Source organism: Scomber japonicus, chromosome 20 (assembly GCF_027409825.1).
Source record: "Scomber japonicus isolate fScoJap1 chromosome 20, fScoJap1.pri, whole genome shotgun sequence".
In the NCBI taxonomy this organism is placed as follows: Eukaryota; Metazoa; Chordata; class Actinopteri; order Scombriformes; family Scombridae; genus Scomber; species Scomber japonicus.
Genome location: NC_070597.1, coordinates 6,417,893 through 6,436,581, shown reverse-complemented (window position 1 = coordinate 6,436,581; position 18,689 = coordinate 6,417,893). Strand labels below are relative to the sequence as shown.

Genomic DNA, 18,689 nt, shown 5'->3' with positions numbered 1-18,689 from the left:
GTTAAAATTAGTGTATTTGGCGCCATCTGCTGGACAAAATGATAACCGGATCTGCCATCTTGTCTTATTTTCTTCCGTCAGCAACCAAATGTTATTGTTTAAATAAATTACCGTTTTGTGGTGCAAATTAAACAAACAAACATATATATCAACTCAGAGCTTATGTTACACGTCCTAGAAACGTCTTTAAATACACTACATTTCCCTTGCTTAACGCATCGGGGGTATAGCTCAGTGGTAGAGCATTTGACTGCAGATCAAGAGGTCCCCGGTTCAAATCCGGGTGCCCCCTCTTTTTGGTATAGTACTATAATAATTGTCGTTTAATACAATTGTGACGTACAATCAACATTACGACTTAATTTTTTCTTTTTCTCTTTACATTTATTAGCCTCAGAGCTTACAAATATATCATGATGTTTTCCTCCCTTTATTTAGGCCTATGTATTGCAGTATTATAATGCTCGTTAGAAACTTATATATTATGGACTATTCCTACCCCGTTTCAGAATGGTATGCTCCACTTTTGTTTGGTGCAAGAAGACGCCGTTTAGAAGTTATTTTTTAGTCTTAATTAAAGTCAATTAATGTCGCCAATATGGATATGGACTACCACCTCTGTCTTGCCTGATAGTATACGTCCATCGAGCTGTAAGTACAGAGTCATACATTAATTTGTTAAGTTGTTTGTTCATTCTTTGCTAAGTTAATTGGGCTATTTTACACTCCCCATGCTAATTATGACCAATTAAGAGCAACCGAGTGTTTGCTCTACTTCTATTTACCTCAAATTACCTCTATTTCTCATTATTATTCATTTGGGAAAGCTATTATTAATATTTATTGTTGTATGAGGTCACAATTGTATTAATAACAAGCAGCGAACATGCCTGTAGGCTATGTTTATATTAACAATTTCTGCTCAAGCTGAAACAAACACTGGGCATCAGCAGTGCCAGATGGGAGATGTTAAAGTATTGTACCAAAGGCTTACAATTATTGTATTTTGACAAAATAATCGTAGAGTCATAACCGGGAGAAAAACATTTCAGAAAACATGGTTTGCTGTCCTGGCTGCAATCCGTGCTGCATTCACGGACACACCATAAAGTCCCACTTTGAAGAGGAGTGGCACAAATACGACTCGAAAACATTTCTAAATTACTAATGTAAAATAAGTTATCAAGCTCTTTAGACAGTGGGGATGTTTAAAAGCTGCTTTGGATATTTAGGCTACTTTCTGATTTGTTGTGTCTTACCTAATGTGAGAGGTTTTTAATTTCCGACATTACTGGAAGGCAGCAATTGACGCAACTTGTGGGTCAAAGCACGTACACGTTGCCCTGTACTAAATGTCACAAAATGATCAAATTAGCGTACACTATTGGACTTTTGGCATTATTGGTCGTTTACATGGAACAATGGTCGTCTAGTTGTTATAGTAGTTAAATAGATTTTCTGTGATTGCAGCCTCTGCTTGGCTGGTTGCTGGGAGACATTAGATGAGTTGGGATCAATCACTCATGAAGGATCAGTGTCGAGCTGTACCAATCAGTGGATGCACAGAAAATTGATTGCCAAGCATTTTTTTTTAAGACAAAATATTCTTATTGTCATGCTTCTCAAATGTGAATATTTTCTGGTTTCTTGAGTTTTCTTTGTTCTTTTTTATCTTTCTATCTTTGGGTTGTGGACTGCTGGTCAGGACAATAGAAAACATTTAGGGATGTCACCTTAAAGGCTTTGGGGAACAGTGATTGACATTTTTTACAACTTTCTTATGGACCAAACATTGAAAATGAAAAAATAATCAACAGATCAATCGTTATACTATGCTGAATTGATCTATATGCTTGATTTTGCTAGGTAGAAAAAAATATAATAACTATTATAGATGCCACACAAATAAGGATAATAAAATCGTAAGCCTATAGGGTTGATTTGATTGGATTGATTGATTTGAGCTTGGTCTGAATGTCAAAGTCGATGCTGGTGTGTAAACAAAAGTATTTTTACATCACCTTCCTGTATGATTATCAAATATGAATATCAGCATGAAGATAAAACTAATTTTACACTAAATTTACTCACCTGATAGTGAAAGTCATCTCTCCCCTTAAATGATTGACCCTCCTGTCGTCCTCCCAGGTCAAATTGACCCCGTCTGTTTTGATGTCTCTTCCTTCTTTCCTCCCTTCCTTCCTCCCTCCCTCCTTTCCTTCCTTGCCTCCTTCTCTCTTTCTTTCCTCCTCCCTCCCTCCTTCTCTTTCTTTCCTCTCTCCTTTCCTTCCTTCCTTCCTCCCTCCTTCTCTTTCTTTCCTTCCTTCTTTCCTCCCTTCCTTCCTTCCTTCTTTCCTTCCTCCCTCCCTCCTTTCCTTCCTTGCCTCCTTCTCTCTTTCTTTCCTCCTTCCTCCCTCCTTCTCTCTTTCTTTCCTCTCTCCTTTCCTTTCTTCCTTCCTCCCTCCTTCTCTTTCTTTCCTTCCTTTTTTCCTTCCTCCCTCCCTCCTTTCCTTCCTTGCCTCCTTCTCTATTTCTTTCCTCCTTCCTCCCTCCTTCTCTTTCTTTCCCTCCTTCCTTCCCTCTTTCCTCCCACCTTTCCTTCCTCCCTTCTTCCTCCCTCCCTCCCTCCCTCTTTTCCTTCTTCCTCCCTCCCTTCCTTCCTTGACTCGAGGACAACAGGAGGGTTCATGTCAGTGATACGGTAGCATTAATCTAATATGAGGACAAACTACAGTAGGCAGACTCAGTGTAGGCTAAAATCATCAGTACCAAGCAGTAAGCACCAGAATAATATATCAACACTCACCACCAGCTTTTATTAGAAGACATTGAAACAGAAGAAAGTTCAAAGAAAACTCTCATAACTTGATGTCTCTAAAACTCATCCAAACAGTATTTCTCCAGAGGAATTCAGGATGATCATTATAATCACTATCAGTTATATAGCTAGATATCTGTTGTAGTGAAGTCCACATAGATATGACATTTTATGAACCAGTCATTGCTCACATGAACTTTTTTAGTGAAACAAAACAAAACAAACTCCATAGACAGGATAAAAACAAAAACAAGTTGAGCTGTACATTGGTTTGCAGTATGAAGGCTAGTTCGATTCATTCCCTGACTCCCCCTTGCATTGATAGGTTTTTGTACAGTTACACTTTTTTACTCTCATCATTCTCTGTACAGTCGGCTTCCTCTTAGACCCTCCAACCCCTTTTAGATGATATCGCAAAATCTCCTGTGTGATGGCAACGAGAGCAAGAGACACAGAGAAAAAGCCAGCAAGAGCTACAAGAGCAGGTACAGTAAACACTGTCCAGCCGCCGAGGTTGGAGTAGAGACATCCTGTGATGATGGTCGGCCTGATCGTCCATATTCACCCCCCCCCCACCCCCTGTTGTAGTACTGCTACAGTCCACAAGATGGTGCCCTTTCTTTCTCTGACTGTGTCCTGCACATCCAGGCCCCCCCTTTAGCAGCACTGCTCAGCTTCAATAAATCCTTCCTTTTCGTGACCTCCGAGTTCGACCTCAGCGTAACTGGAGTGGCAGCCCTGGTTGCGGAACTTCATAGAGGGCCAGTAGTTATTGGTGCGTCGCTACAAAACAACAGACAGTCATTCATTAACCCTCACACACTGGACATATTCTGACTCATAATTAGTCTCTACATCAATTCATATTCACAAATTCCCCATCTATCATTAATAAATGTTTGATTAATCCTTAATGAAGCTTTCAGACAGCAAATAGAGTGTTTAACTATGGAAAGAAAGAGGAGAACAGGAGAACATCTCATAGAATATGAAGAATACGACATGCTTGAATGGTGATTTTTTAATTTTGTAAATAAACGCAGGTCAAATTTGGACATTTGCATACACAAAATGTGTATTAGCTGCCCAAAAATAAAAAATATGATGGGTTAGGGTTAGGGTTTTGGTATATTCTGGGTCATATTAGGAAAGTCCACCTAAAAGAAATGTGTATACAGTGTTTTTACGCCTCTCAAATGTAAAAAGGGGTCAAATTTGACTCTGAACAGTATGTAAAGGTTAAAGACCGACATCAAGTGTGCATGTGGGCTATTTTTCAAAATAAGGTGTTTACTCTACATAATGCTTGAGGTGTTTTTGGTGGAGGCAGAGGTGTTTTTTTTTCTCACCTGCATGAGGTAGAACGGTGGAGCCACTGTCGGGTGTGTGTTGATGTAGTAAACCGCCAGTAAGGTCAGAGCTACAAGCAGAATGAGGGCGGCCACGACTCCTGTGATGATGGCCGTGTTCTCTGTTATCCCTGTGTGGTTCGGAGGACCCGTCTGTAAATCTGAAAGGAAGTAAAACAGATTGTTGTTAGTGTTAAAACAATTCTGCACCCAAATAAAAGGGATTTAAAAAACATTAACCTTTTGAGCTACAGACTGAGGCATGTGTAGTTTGCTGAGATAATAACGGTGCAAAAAAGAAAGTAATGTACACATGCTCAAAGACAAATTATTTGTATGCACAAGGTAAAAATAAATCTCAACAGTCAGTCAGACAACCAATGAAAAATCAATGTCACAGTCTAAAATATGATTCCAGTTTATTGCAAATTGGAACATATTTTTGGCCATCGTACCTGTTATAATAAAATTGTACTCATCAAAGAAGCTAAGAAAATGAAAAGTAAAATAAAATATTTTAATAAGCCAGAATTATCCTCTACTCTAAGGTTTTTTTTTATAACTTTAGTTCAGTTTTGAATCAGTTGAGTTGGTAAACTTCTTGTGTTTCTATCGTTGTTTGGTTTCTTTTCACACGGAGAAAAATCTAAGTGTCTCTGCAACCAATGGTAGAACTCTCTCCTCTCATTGGCCAGTCTGTCCAATCTGCTCATTATCAAAATTACAATGTACTTCTTCATTGTGCTAGTCCAGGTCAGACCTTGATTCTCTGTCTGGCTAGCTGCCAGCAACTGTTGGTTTTCACTCATCCACACATAAAGAGAACTAGATACAGCGTCTGACCTGGGGCTCCGTTCATTCCTGTGAAAGCTACTCTGAGGCGCATTAAGAAAAAAATGTTGGCTGATCTGGCTACTTCCGGTTTAGCCCTTCTGCTAACGTGAATAGGGGTAAAACAATCTAATCATGCTGGACTGGACTTCTGAAATGTGATCAAACCGGACGGATCACATTCTGATAGTAAAACAAGTCATTTCACATGTTTGTTATGCTCAAAAAATATTTATCTCCTGATTTATAAATGTCTCTTTCACAGTGTAGGTCTATGGGAAAAAGTGTTTTTGGGCCCAAAAGTATCATGTGATGTTATAATTACATAGTTCAGCCGCTATGTCAAATTGGCTTCCAACCCTGGCGCTCTTCCTGCAGGGTTGATCCCAGTCTGCAAAGCTACGGGAGCTGTTTAGCTTAAACTTGCAGAGTACGCCTTGTAATTGGGTCAGATTGAGGTCGGAAGACAACACCTGACTTGAGTACGATTGTTGTGTTGAGATCTGCTCTAAACAAATTGCACCAAGAGGGACAATAAACTAGAGTCTGATTCAACCAGACTGAACAATGCAAGTTTGAAAACACCATAAATTAACAAAATTGAAAGATTGCTGCAACAGTGTGGACAACTAATTCTGTTTATATTGTTAATCTTTGGGTAAAATTAAATCCAGATCACTTTGTTTTCAATTAAAGTTACAGTCCATTGATAGTGATTCAATTTTTTCCAGACATGAAACCACCTGGTCACTATCTGCTACTCCCATGGAGGCTGCTGTGGAGAAACTCACCTCTCGTGACAGGCTGTTCCTCGAGCACTGCTGAAGAAGGTGTTGGACCTGGTGAAGAGTTGTTGAAGGAGCTCATAGATCCCTCAGGTAATACTGGATTGTAGTCCTCACATGTGCCTTTTGCCTGAATGAACACTTGCATGAATTACTCAAGAAACAATAGAAATAGCTTGCTCATGTATAAATAGCTCATGTCTCACCTCTTCGGGACAGTTGTAGTCAAGCCATTCTTGTCTATGTCGGTCGATCCCATCGGAACATCTGAAACTCAGTGGGAGCAAAATGAGAGGAGCCAGGCTCTCTATGGCTTCAAAACAAGATCTTTCATACACTGTGAGGATTTTATGTTACCGTTGAAGCGTGTTGCACCAACCACAGCCGGTTGTCAAGTTGGATGTCAGGCAGAGATCGCAGGTTGTGTGTTGAAGACAAGCTGGAGAAATCCGAAGATTCACAAAAATATCCTGGGGTTAAAGTACAGGGGTTAAACTATGAGGCTTGAATTGTGGTTTGTATAAATACTTACTAGGCAGAGGCGTGAACTCAAAAGCAGATCTGGTAACGATCTTTGTGGTGTCAATCTCAACACGATGATACTCGTAGATAGTGCGCCGCTTTGGATCTTCAAGACAATTTAAAAGCTTGTTAAGTTCAGATTTCTGTCATGCACTTTAAATTTTAAGTATTGCTGCATGTGCAAAAAAAAAACATCTGAAGCATCTGAAAAGAAAACTACAATTTGTTTTTTTTAAGAGAACAGACCTGAGACCTGCACAGAAGTGAGGTATGCCATGAAAGCATCAGACAGACCCACTTTCACTGGATGCTCGGTGGAATTAATTCTCACCACTGGCACAGGAATCTGAAAAAGAAGAACAGTTTGTTTTTAATACGACATGCAACCTTAGGATTGTTTCCTCTTGCAAATGGAAAATACAGATGTTGATGAAAGCAGTTTAACTGAAATCAATCAACTTACATCCCTGTAGTTGAAAACAATAGTTCCATTCTTGTGGAGGGCTGTCTGGAAAGTAAAAGCTCCTTCATCCTCTCTGTCCTTTAGCCTCACTTTGTCCCACTGTACCACAAACAGATTACCTGAGTGGGGCAGAACACAGACGCTGGTCAAAGACAACTCGGAGCTGCCAAATAGGATTAAAAAAAGGTCACTGTGGTGCTTCCACTTACCATTGTCCGAGTACCTCACTGTTGAGTTTTTTGAAAAACTGGGGTCAAAGTTGGCCATGAGGGGAGCAATGTACTGCGTGGCAGTCAGCATTCGATGAGTAATGTCTCCCATGAAGATGAACCCTGGGGGAAGAGAGCAGAAACGTAGGTAAAGGTGTTTACAAATGATTTATTCCATACTTTCTGGTTGTGGATGTTTATCAGGAGGTATAAAGTCAAGTCTTAAACATCACCCATGATTGCTTGATTTAAAAAGACTCTTCTTGTACTAATTGTCCATGTGAATATCATTTTTATCCCATAGAATAAAAAATTTGAGGAACAATCACAGAAATGAAGAATCAACAAATAACTCTTGATTATTTGCTTCTGGGTGGACAAAAAAAAAAACCTATTTAGGACATGAACAGCAATTAAAGTCATAAAAAAATGAGGCATTTACAGTTAGGCTAATTAGATATATTATAGCCTGGTAAGCCTGAATATTTCCCCAGGGTAGGACTGAGCCTCCTTCTGCTTGCCTTCAGCACAATGATGGTCTGATCTGTTTTTGAAGAGCAGGGTAAATGAGTGTTGCATTGAAGTAATGTAGGGTAAAACTCACCACCAGTTGCTACAATAATTTGTCTCAAGTAGTGTCCATAAAAAGGGAAATCAAAAGAAAGTGCCACCCTCTGAGAAGAAGAAGAAGATGAATAGAAGAAATCAGACACTGCAGGGAGTTAAATTGGATGGTTAAGTGTGTGTGTGCGCTTCTCACTGCTGCCTGTCGGTGGGTATTGGACAGTATGCCGTGGATTCGGACTTGGCTCTTGTGCAGGGCGTTCAGATCTACCCACAAGTTTTCAGTCTCTCCGTCTTCTGGACCAAAACTCTGCCATCTGTAGTACCTCTGGGAGTCCTCCTGAGAGAAGGAGGCCACTCGTTAGGAAAGTGAAGTTTTCAGAAAGAATTATTCATGGTGAGGTAGTTGAGAGTAGGTTAAGTATCTTGAAATCCATTATTTCATAATTTATATAATTTCACAACACGATTCTTAAGTTATTGCAAGTTCCAGTTCCAGTTCCAGTAACCTGACCTGATTTTTTTTTTTTCCTGAGCAGTGTTGAAATGGCATGTTACGGTAAATGGCAACGATTTTCTTGCATAAATGGTCTACATAGGATTAAACAATAGCATTATGAAAGAGTTAGTCCTGTAAGACAAAAGATTGGACAGTGGTTCCCAATCTCAATGTAAAGGCTTTTTTTATACTTTTTTTCTAATCTTGATTCGAATGAGATAAGTTGAGTGGATAATCAGCCTTTTGTTGTTGTTCATAGACATACAGCCTATAAAAAGGCCTCCTTTGTCTTAAAGGTTGGGAACCATGACACATTTCCTATTTCTATCTGTACAGCCCACTTGGGGGAGCTGTTTACACATTATACACTGTTTGGCTTGTGTCTTTGTATGTATCTCCAGTCTTGATGGCATTATTAATGTATGCCATAGTTCAAGGTGACAGAGAGCAATGGTTCTGGGGTTTAGAGTGGGCTCAGAAAGTGGAGCAGATAAATGCAGCGCCTCTCCGGCTGCTCCATATACAGCAAGTGACCCACTTTTTTCTCCCATCTCCACTGCCTGACACCAGCCTGTGTTTTCTAGAGGGGGGCGGTGTGGGATTTCTAGGTGAGGAGATGGGAAACAATCGCACACTTTCCCCTCACAGCTGATTGATTTATTGAAGAGATTCCCAGTGGGCAAGAGGTGGAGGGTCCTCAAATTGGGATCAGACCACCCCAACAAACAGACAGCAGGCGTACACCAGGGCTACTTGTGATCTTGTCCAAGTGAGTCATTCACGAGCACACACACACACACTCACATGCACGAGGAGCACATACTCACGCACAACCACGCTTAAACAAACACTGTAAGTTGGCAGGACGAGGACGTCGTCTGTTTTCAATTTGCAATGTAGCAGGAAGGGGGGAGAAAAAAAAGTACAACACAATTTATTTGGGTTGAATTTTACTGAGGCTGGTTCAAGTGAAAGAAGAGTCTGGGACACAAGACACAAATAAAACTTCATCACATACCCACACACAGAAGGTAATGAATGGAAAATGCCACAGGACAAATCCACCTGACAGGAACTTAATAAACACTGACCTCCACTTTGTGCCTCTCAAAGTTGTGATGTTCCCTCTTCATCTAAACCTTGAGCTTCTCTAGGTTGGCAGAGTAAAGATTATGACCCCAGCTGACCTTTCAGCTCAGTATTATTACAATAACATATCTATCAGGTTAAAACACCCTGCTTTTTTTGGGGGTGGGTTACACTTAATAACCTGGAAGCTTGACGTCATTCATGACATTGTGTTCATGTTAGCTGATTTCTTGTTGGGAACGGTGGATTTAGTTTTCCTTTGCCTTCACTAATCATGAGTAAATCTGAGTCAATTTAAGAATTGTTATTTCTGTAACTTGGCTTCAGAAGAACCTGTGCAGCTGTGTCAATCTTATCCAAGCTTGTTACTTTTTTTATGTGTAACAAAATAGCTAGCTGGGTATACGCAGGAAGATGACATCCCCATTCCTCTGGAGGGTACTGTGTCTGAGTTTAGGGTAACGTTAGCTGCTCTGTGCTGCTCTCTAGTGGAGTTGGAGAAGTTTACACTCCAGGAACTTCAGCCAAACATGTTACCAACATTACGAAACACATACTCAGATAGCTTAAATTACCTTTTATGTTTGCATTTTCTAAAGTAAGCACCCAAAAAGAAGTGGTTCTTTTATAATACTGTGCAGATTTAACTAAATACCCCACAATACAAAAACAATGCTGCTCCTTTATTTACAAGTTTTCTACATTCATGAACCGAGGATGCTAATTGAGACCTGCTGTTGTTTTAGCCTTCATCTTTTAGCATGATTTAGCACAAGCATATTTATGACCCTTATGCAGAGACTCAGCTGGAGACAGTTTTCAACCAACTCACAGAGTTAACGTCAACTACAGCTGATAAAATCTACAAGCAACAGTTGGCATTTCAGCTGGCAAAACTGATTGTTGCCAGCTTGAAATGAGAAGCCCGATTTAGTCTGAAATCAACAAACCATATTTTCACAGTTGTTTAAAGTCAAGTGATAAATCTGCCATTGTTAACATTGTAAGCTGCAGATGTGCCACGTGAGAACGGAAAGCTTGACAGGTGTAGCAGCTAAAGGAGATGGGGATTAGCAGAGGGTCAACAGTTCAGATCTCACCACTATTCGGGTCATGTTATCAGGCAGGGTGCTGATATCAACTCCTCCTCCTCCTCCTGCTCCTGCTCCCTCAGCCTGTGTGTCTCGGGCTCCTCTGTGTTTGTGCAGAGTCTGCTGGTCCCTCCTGGTTCTGTGCAAACCGGACGGATCCCCATCTGTCCGCAGAGAAGTCCCGCTCAGTGCATCTAGAACAAGACAGGCACTATGGTCACTGAACAGAGTCAACACACATATGTGGACCCTGTAGACGTCCACAAGTGGAGGATCGACTGCATCAGCTAACAGATGTCTCTTGAACTCTGTAAGGACACTTTTTTTTTAGTGCCATGTTTTCTTCATCCAGTTGTATAATCCTTGTCTCGTGTTATTGAACATCAATTGGATAAACACTGTCAGTTTCCTTAATAAATAAAGCAAAACAATCTTTTTTTCTCTCTCCAAATAACAGCCTTTTTGATGTAACACAAAACGTAATTGAATTCTGTCCTTGATTTGAGAACGTGTGAAAGGAGCTCTAAAATAATATAATAAAATGTTGTTTTTATAAGGAATTGAAATAGTTCTGCCTTTAAACCCTGCGGTCACATCTGTTCTTTATTGCTTACTATAATTTGGATCATTAACCGGCAGACATGTCCACAGAAAATGAAATGGTTAGAGGTTTTGGAGCAATAACTCACACGATGACAGAAAAAAAAAAATGCAACTCACAAAATTTAGGAACAAAGGACACATGAGAGTATTTCCTTTTCACGTGACATGCAGAAATAGTGCCATGATTTCTTTTGTAATTACTTTAATTTAAACTAATAATGTGGCATTTGTGTTGTGGCTGGACTTTGGCTGGTTATTAGCTAATTGTGAAGTATGATACAACCTTAATTTGGTGCCAGTTTACATTTTGGCGAAGTAATGTCTTTGTGTCTAATAAGTGTGTATTCACGTTTTTATATCATCTGCTCAACAGATTATAGAAGGATGTTTATATTTTTTCACTTTCCTTTGAGGAATGTCTTTCTATTTTGCGGGAACACTGATGACTCACTGTCCTGAACACATTTTCGGTCAGCAGAGTTGCTAACTCAGCAGAATCGACTGAATTTCAGGGATTATATCCAGTTTGCTGCCTGGATTTTATGTGAGCTGTTAGTTCACTGAATGGGGCTATTAAGTGACAGCATGTTATGAATACCTTGAGAGAAGGAAATGCAAGAGCCAGATTTAAATATAGGCTCCCTCTTTGCCTCTTTCTTTTTTAATTGTGGTCAAAATGGCCTTAAGCAGCAACTACCACGGCTTGAGGCTGAAGCCAATGTGGAAGTACTGTACTTTGAAGTGTGCCGGTGGTTATTTTTTAAATTATTGTTTATAAGATTTTAAGACTGACAGTACCTTTGCTGTCTGCTTTGTGGGCATCAAAACACAGAGTTTGACTACTCTCATAATATATCAGTAAGTTTGATGTTACTTTATTATTATACCAGCCCTCTTAGCACAGTTGAGCTAAAGTTGCTAATGTCAGCCCAAGTATGCCGTGCTCGGTGTTCCCAGGAAACTGGCGTTAGCATCAGCCTGAGGTAGTGGGATGCATTGAAAGGCAATATCCTCCACTCCTTATTTGGAAATCCTGGCCCCAAACAGAAAACATGGTGTTGATCCCAAGCTAAAAACTCTGGGCTTTAAACCAGCTACAATGCAAACTAATGGGTGACGTCACACCTTGCTACGTCCATCTTTATATACAATCTATTGGGACACCGATGCACTTTTGTGTACTTGATCCTGTCCTGTTTCAAATGCTCACATGTACAAATGTACATCCATGAAGAAATAGTTTTTACAGGTGTTTGGTGTGGAATAACTTGACTGGCCTGCACAGAGCCTTGACCTCAACCCCATCCATCACCTTTGAGATTTAGGTCAATGAACAAGGTCTTATTGCCTAAAATCACAGCTGACCTGACTCACGCTCCAGAGGCAGAATGGGAGCAAATCTCTACAGTCAGGTTCCAAAATCAGGAGAAAAGCTTTACCAGATGAACTAAGGTTGTTACAGCATCAGACTAATGATCATAGTTTTGGATTAAGGGGTCTACCAATCACATATGACTTTAATATATACTGTATATATTAGATAAAGTAAGTGAGGAATGTTAGTCATTGAGGGTCTAAATTGAGTGCTGGCTCATTTGTGAATGAATTTCTAATTTCCAAAGGAATGAGTTGTTCATGAAGGAAATATCTGGCTATTTATCTTCTACATGTTTCACCTTTTTAACCTGCTAGTTGGTAATTTTGTCTGTTTTCTGACACTACAGTTGATTTATCAGAGCTTTTTTTGTGCTTTAAACAGCTGCTGTTAAAAACAGGGTTGACGAGAGTTGCAAGACAGTAGTAACAGTAAAAGTTGATGCCATCAAACCAAAACAATGAGCTGAAAGACTCTAAAACATAGAGCTGAGGGAAACTACAGCCCTTCTTACATTACACATCATCGTTTGATCCATCGTTAATATAAAATTATTCATCAGTACAGCTTCAAATAAAACAAATGGAATTCATTCATCAGTGAAGTAAAGACAGACTTAGAGAAAGACTTAAAAGAAAAAAAAATGGGACAAGAGAATGAAATGTAGAGGTTATCACACTCACAAGGGAGACTGCTCTAATGAGGAATCTTGTTGTACGGTGCAGTTGAAGCTATTTCCACAGCTTAAGAACAAGAGGCTCCTAATTGGGTCAGATTGGCAGGACTCAACATCACTAAACAGCTGAGGAGGCGTCAAACAGCAGGGGGAAGAGATGAGGAAGAGCTTTGAGGAGGAGGTGGAGGTGGAGGAGGAAGAACACTCCAGTGGCAGATCCGCTACTATCCATTAGTGCAGTCATATCTTATATGATTGTGTGTGTACTTTTCTTCTCCTTTTACGCTTTATAGGTCACTTTTGGTCCACATACTTCATGTTGAACTTTTTATTGGATCATCTCGCGAGCCAGGCCTTATTACTAAAAAATCATTGCTGACCTTACAAATGCTGTAAAGGCCGAATGAGAGCAAATATCTGCAGCCAGGTTGCAAAATCAGGAGGAAAGCCTTCCCAGAAGAGCGCAGGCAGCAGATTACAGCCCATAGTTTTGGATTAATTTGTTCAGCAATCACATATAATTGTAATATCTGGGTGTCCACATACTCGTCTTAGCCATATCATGTATTTATTAGATGAGTAGGTGAGGAACATTAGCTCCTGACTTAATTTATGCTTTAATGTGGGTCTAAATTAAAGTGCTGGAAGGAAATATTTCAATATTTAGCTGCTAAATGCTCAACTTCAGGCCATCAAAACATAGATACATTTCAAATCAAGTGAAATATCTATTTTCAGAGATGTAAAATACTATGAGAAAGACACTTAAAAGACACAATGGGACAAGAGAATGAAATGGAGGGAGGTTATCACACTCACAAGGGAGACTGCTCTAATGAGGAATCTTGTTGTACGGTGCAGTTGAAGCTATTTCCACAGCTTAAGAACAAGAGGCTCCTAATTGGGTGAGACTGGCAGCACTCAACATCACTAAACAGCTGAGGAGGCGTCAAACAGCAGGGGGAAGAGATGAGGAAGAGCTTTGAGGAGGAGGTGGAGGTGGAGGAACACTCAACTGGCAGATGAGGCTCTATCACCTTATATGATCGTGCATGCATTTTTTGTCTATCTTTACACTTTCAAAGTCCCTTTTTCATCTACAAACTTCATGCAGAACTTGTTTTCTCTGCTCTCTGATCTCTAACCCTGACCGACTGTCTGCAACCCGGCCTGCATTAATATCCAGTGAAGAGAGTCTAAAAAGAGTTAAAGAATTGAGTTAAGCATAGCTCGGTAGCACCAGGGAACATGCAAACTGGTGCAGATAAACATTATCATGACTTTGAAACAGGGCCCATAAATCAGTTGACTAAAATGACAGACGTGGCACATTTGCCTGTGAATAGAAGTCGGCTTAAGTGTAAATATACCCTCTGCATCCCACTCTGTTAGCAAAGAATGCATGTGTCCTCCTAAATATAGAGTATTTCTGTCAACTGCCAGGATAATGTCAATGCATCTGCACAATGTCAGATTTCTTGCTGTTTAATCCCACATATCTTGCAGTGCCAGGAGTGTGGACATGAAACACGGGCTTATTTTGTTTTGTGCGATAAAACAAACATGCATCAGCTATTTCAAGGCGGGCGATGGCACCTGCGTGGCAGCAGTGTCCACTGTATCTGCCTCCTCACATGTGTCTGCATTGCAGCAACCACAAATCTAGTGGGTGTTGGGAGTCATATCGAACTAGGACACAGTATTTTGAGCCATATACAGCCTGCTGTGGATATACAGATTCTGTTCATTCATCCCATTACTGTCTCCCATGCCTATTTCCCATTTCCCTGATCTCTTGCTCTCTCTTTGTCTTCTTCCAGATGCAAACAGCAGCTCTGTGGCTTTCTTTCATTACTTGTTTTTGCTTCTTGAGCAAAATTCCAATCTATTTATCCTTATCTGTGGTTGTATTGATCATTTTTTTTGGTTGTTGGACATCTAAGAAACACATTAGGCCCCTTTTTTATCACTCAAAAGCAGCTTTTGAAGGCGAGACAGAAGCTAAGACACAAGCAGATTGTCTTTCAGTCTGTTCAGCTGGATGAAGTCCAGGGATGAAAAATAAGTTTCCCCTGAAAATAATTTCTTTCTGGGTAAATGCACAACACTTTGAAGTTCAAGCAGAGGTGAGGATTCACTGAGGGCACAGGGGCATTTACTTGGTTGGGTGGGAAAGGATAAGAGAATTATCTTCAGTTCAAGAAAAGAAGAGAGCAAAGGGCCAACATCTTTGCTCCAGAGACAGATAAGCAGAAGAGAGTGAGCCATTATGTACTGTCCAAACACAGTAAAGGAGAGAGGGATGATCCAATCTCAAGATACAAACAAGGCCTTGATCCTGTAGCAGTCCTGTTTTGGGTGCTGTTGCCAATTATACATAGAGTCAGTGTCAGGACAGGGAACGGCAAAGCACCTGCAGTCTTCTGGCAAAAGCATCAAGTGGAGAAGTAATCACAACCTGCTCTGTGTGTCATCACATTTTAGCACAGTGGTTTTATTGTGGTCAGATTTTTAAAAAGAGAGATCTGTGTTAAAAAACCAGTTTGGAGCTTATGGCTGTGGGTGGAATCCATTTGGCACCTCACGCTCTGAGGAACAGCAGTAACCATAACACACAATCACAAACACTGGCAGCTGGGCTGATAAGCACCTGAGAAGACAGTGAAAAAATGGTGGTGTTGTGGCTGAAGCTCAAAGTTTAGAAAATGTGTGATCTGTGTGAGCCGTCATGGAGCAGTTTTTTTGTTGTTTGTTTACATTTGGAGCAGATTTTCCCATTGTAATGCCAATGACATTTAGATGGTGTCAGCGTTTCAGTGTTGTAGTATTCATCATTTTCACAATAGGAGACTATAGTAGAGAAATGAGTGTTCAGTAGCTCCTAACTTAACCGAATCCTTTCAGAGTCAACATGCACTCTGATTTTAAGTTTGAGAGACACTATGAGATGACTTGTTGTTTCCTTTGGCTAAAATAATAAAACTCTGAAGCTATCTCTCCGTGGCAACCTAGAAATAGTTGTGAAAATATTGGTGTTGTGTCATTTTTAGCTCATCTAGGCCATTTGTCTGTAGCTTAAGGCCCACCTAGACTATTGATCAGTGCAGCCTCTAAATTCAGACAGAAGCCAACATCTGTCAGTGTCACTCTGTATATCTTCTATTGCGGTTTAGCATTGGAAAACTGCTTAAATTGTCACCATGATCTGGTTTTTCACATATGTCATAAAGTAAAACAAATTAAAACTGTTCAATGTTCGGTGTATTTTATGAAGTCATATACAGCAATTTAAAACCAATTTAAAACCATTCCTCTTCTGACACTTCTTGACATGAACATAGACATAGTCATGCCAGCTTAGCTCCACATAGGGAAATATGGATGGGGACCTGCTGAATATCAGAGGTCATGCTTTGGGAGGGGGACCAGAGTTTCTAGCATCACAGAGCAAAGCATCACCAGTGGTTTGCTGAGAAGGAAAGTAACTTATTTTAATTTTGTTGATTGTTGTCTCCTTGGTAACCATGCAACTTTTGTCAAAATTGACTGGAGCACAACAGGAGGAATAAACTGCTTTCCAACCCAACTGGTTTATTTACAGACATTATTGAAAAGAAACTTCCACATATAGACTGGATTTCCCATTTTGATAACCTACATACAAGCAGACACATGTACTAGCCACCAACCAAACACCAGTATTTATAACACCATTCATTTTAATGGACTCACAATCGGTAGATTCCCTCACTGAGGCTAAATTAGTGTGCAAGGAACTTTTGAGACGTTAAGTTTGGTGAACTTTGACAGTGAAATTCGTCCAACCTATTTTATACAACCGTTCCTCAGCCAGATGCAGTATGGTCTGCAGTCAGTTGCGAGACTTTGACGCTGTTCACACGTGGTATGAATATGCGTCTTGGGTGATCCGACCACAAATGGACAGATCTAAGTCATCTCACACCTGGTATTCAAATGTGTCCACGTGTGTCTCGAGTGACCACTTGTGACTGGATCTCACTTCTCCGCTCTAATCAAATAAACACACACATCATTTTCACTCACAAAGACCAAATGCGTCGTTCTTTTTAACCAACAGGAGGCAGCAATGCACTTCCCTAGTCTGCCAGAAATGGTAAAATATCACCAGAGAATGTATTTGCCTGTTCTTCTTGTCTTCTTGTTGCTTTGCACTTTAACATGACGCCTTTGGCACATAAATGGGTACATATGCGCACAGAGGACGTCACTTGACTAGGCGGTCCTTCAGTATGGCCTGGGACACATTCACATACACACTGCTAAAAGAATGTGGCCATATGCTGTCCAGACCACCTCTAAATGTGGTCTGATCACACAAGATGTATTTTAAAGACCGAATGCAGGTTGTCTAAACATCACCAAGATTCCAGCAACACCTATTTAGTGAGGAGCTTTGCTACTTTTTGGTGTAACTCCATTGACATCATCAGGCTGGCTGTGGAGAAAAGGGCCCAAAATAGAGATGCTTCTCAACAAACATGAGGCTGGGTACTGAAAATGGGAACTGAAAATGGGAACTGAATCCCAGGTGTCGAAACCGTTTAGATGAGCACCGACATTCTGCTGGACTTTGTCGTCTTATGTTGTTGGGATGGGGGGGTGGTTCTGCCTCTCTGGTCTCTACACTGTGTGTTGGGGTGTCCTTTGCAGAGCTAGGGTCCTGATCAGAGGAACTGGGACCACAGGAGAGGCCAGAGAAACTGGAGCACCACTGATTGTCGGTGGAGGAGGAGGAGGAGGAGGAGGAGCGGCAGCGGAAGAACGGGGGCTGGCTAAAAATAATATATCTCCAAGGAGAACAAAAATACACACATACAGACACACACACACACACACACACACACACACACACACACACACACACACACAGGAAGACAGAGGTGTACACAGCATACGTACTTTACAGGGGATGCGCCGAACAACCAAATGCACAATATTTTGGGATGATTTAGACAGTTTGAGATGAGATAAATCATGACAGAACAACAAGAAACTTTCTAAATGTATTCTAGATACATCTGCTGCTCCCATTTCTACTTGTTTAAACATGCTTGATGGAGTAAAAGCGCAAGTCATAATTGAAAGGCTGATTAACCTCAAATATTTATCTGCTAAAAAGCAACATATGATCTGTATTTTTCAAGCAAATGAACACCAGACATTTTGTTTCTCAAATCAGAATCAGATTTTTCTTTTCTTTTTTCTTTTTTATCTTAAATTAATCCAGATCGACACAATTCATGTGCTTCCTGTCACTGACAGAGAGACATGTCAAGGGACCTGTTAGACTCACTCACATTCACTCCCACATAAATGCAGTTCTACCAAAAAATAAGTGCCCAAAAACAATTCTCAAGCCTGCCTGGTGCTCGAGTTAGTGGCAAGGAATTCAGGTCAGATAATATTTCTTTTTAACCTTCCAAGAATTCGGATTTCTGGAAGCTGTTCTCTGCAACACTATTTCGAAGAAAGGCAGGCAAAAAAAAAACCCCAGTGTGAATATTGGAGTACATGCATGAATTTTGCTGTTTGCATTGAAGAAGAAGAAGAAGAAGAAGAAGGAAAAAAAGAGAAAGGGGGGGCTTACCTTCATGCTCTTGAGCCCAGACTCTCCCCAGTTCAGCCTGGGAGAGACAGATGAGGAGAACAGCACAAAGCCCCATGTCCAGCTGACTCTTCTCCCTCCGTCCCCAACTCTTTATCACTCTTCTTCCCCTCTTGCTTTGCTGGAAGAACGGGGCTCCTCTCACTCCTCCACTCCCCTGCCTTTCGT

The 18,689-nt window shown here is 40.6% G+C and overlaps 1 protein-coding gene and 1 non-coding gene across 3 annotated transcripts; one reads left to right on the top strand and one right to left on the bottom strand.

The window, feature by feature from the left end:
• Positions 1 to 220: 220 nt before the first annotated feature.
• Positions 221 to 292, top strand: trnac-gca (transfer RNA cysteine (anticodon GCA)). Its single transcript has one exon. It is a non-coding gene; the product is annotated as a tRNA-Cys (tRNA).
• A 2,783-nt stretch (positions 293 to 3,075) lies between these two features.
• Positions 3,076 to 18,682, bottom strand: LOC128381910 (plexin domain-containing protein 1-like). Of its 2 annotated transcripts, none has more exons than XM_053341947.1 (13): positions 18,504 to 18,682; positions 10,230 to 10,414; positions 7,738 to 7,881; positions 7,582 to 7,651; positions 6,978 to 7,100; positions 6,769 to 6,887; positions 6,552 to 6,651; positions 6,316 to 6,411; positions 6,141 to 6,222; positions 5,990 to 6,050; positions 5,790 to 5,913; positions 4,168 to 4,328; positions 3,076 to 3,601 (listed from the first exon to the last, which is right to left on the bottom strand). In XM_053341947.1, exons 1-13 carry the CDS (start codon positions 18,577 to 18,579, stop codon positions 3,476 to 3,478), a joined length of 1,467 nt encoding a protein of 488 aa, XP_053197922.1. In that variant the 5' UTR covers positions 18,580 to 18,682; the 3' UTR covers positions 3,076 to 3,475. The 2 variants fall into 2 exon arrangements, with proteins under 2 accessions (XP_053197922.1, XP_053197923.1); XM_053341948.1 differs by having other exon boundaries at positions 7,738 to 7,878.
• Between the last annotated feature and the right edge of the window lie 7 nt (positions 18,683 to 18,689).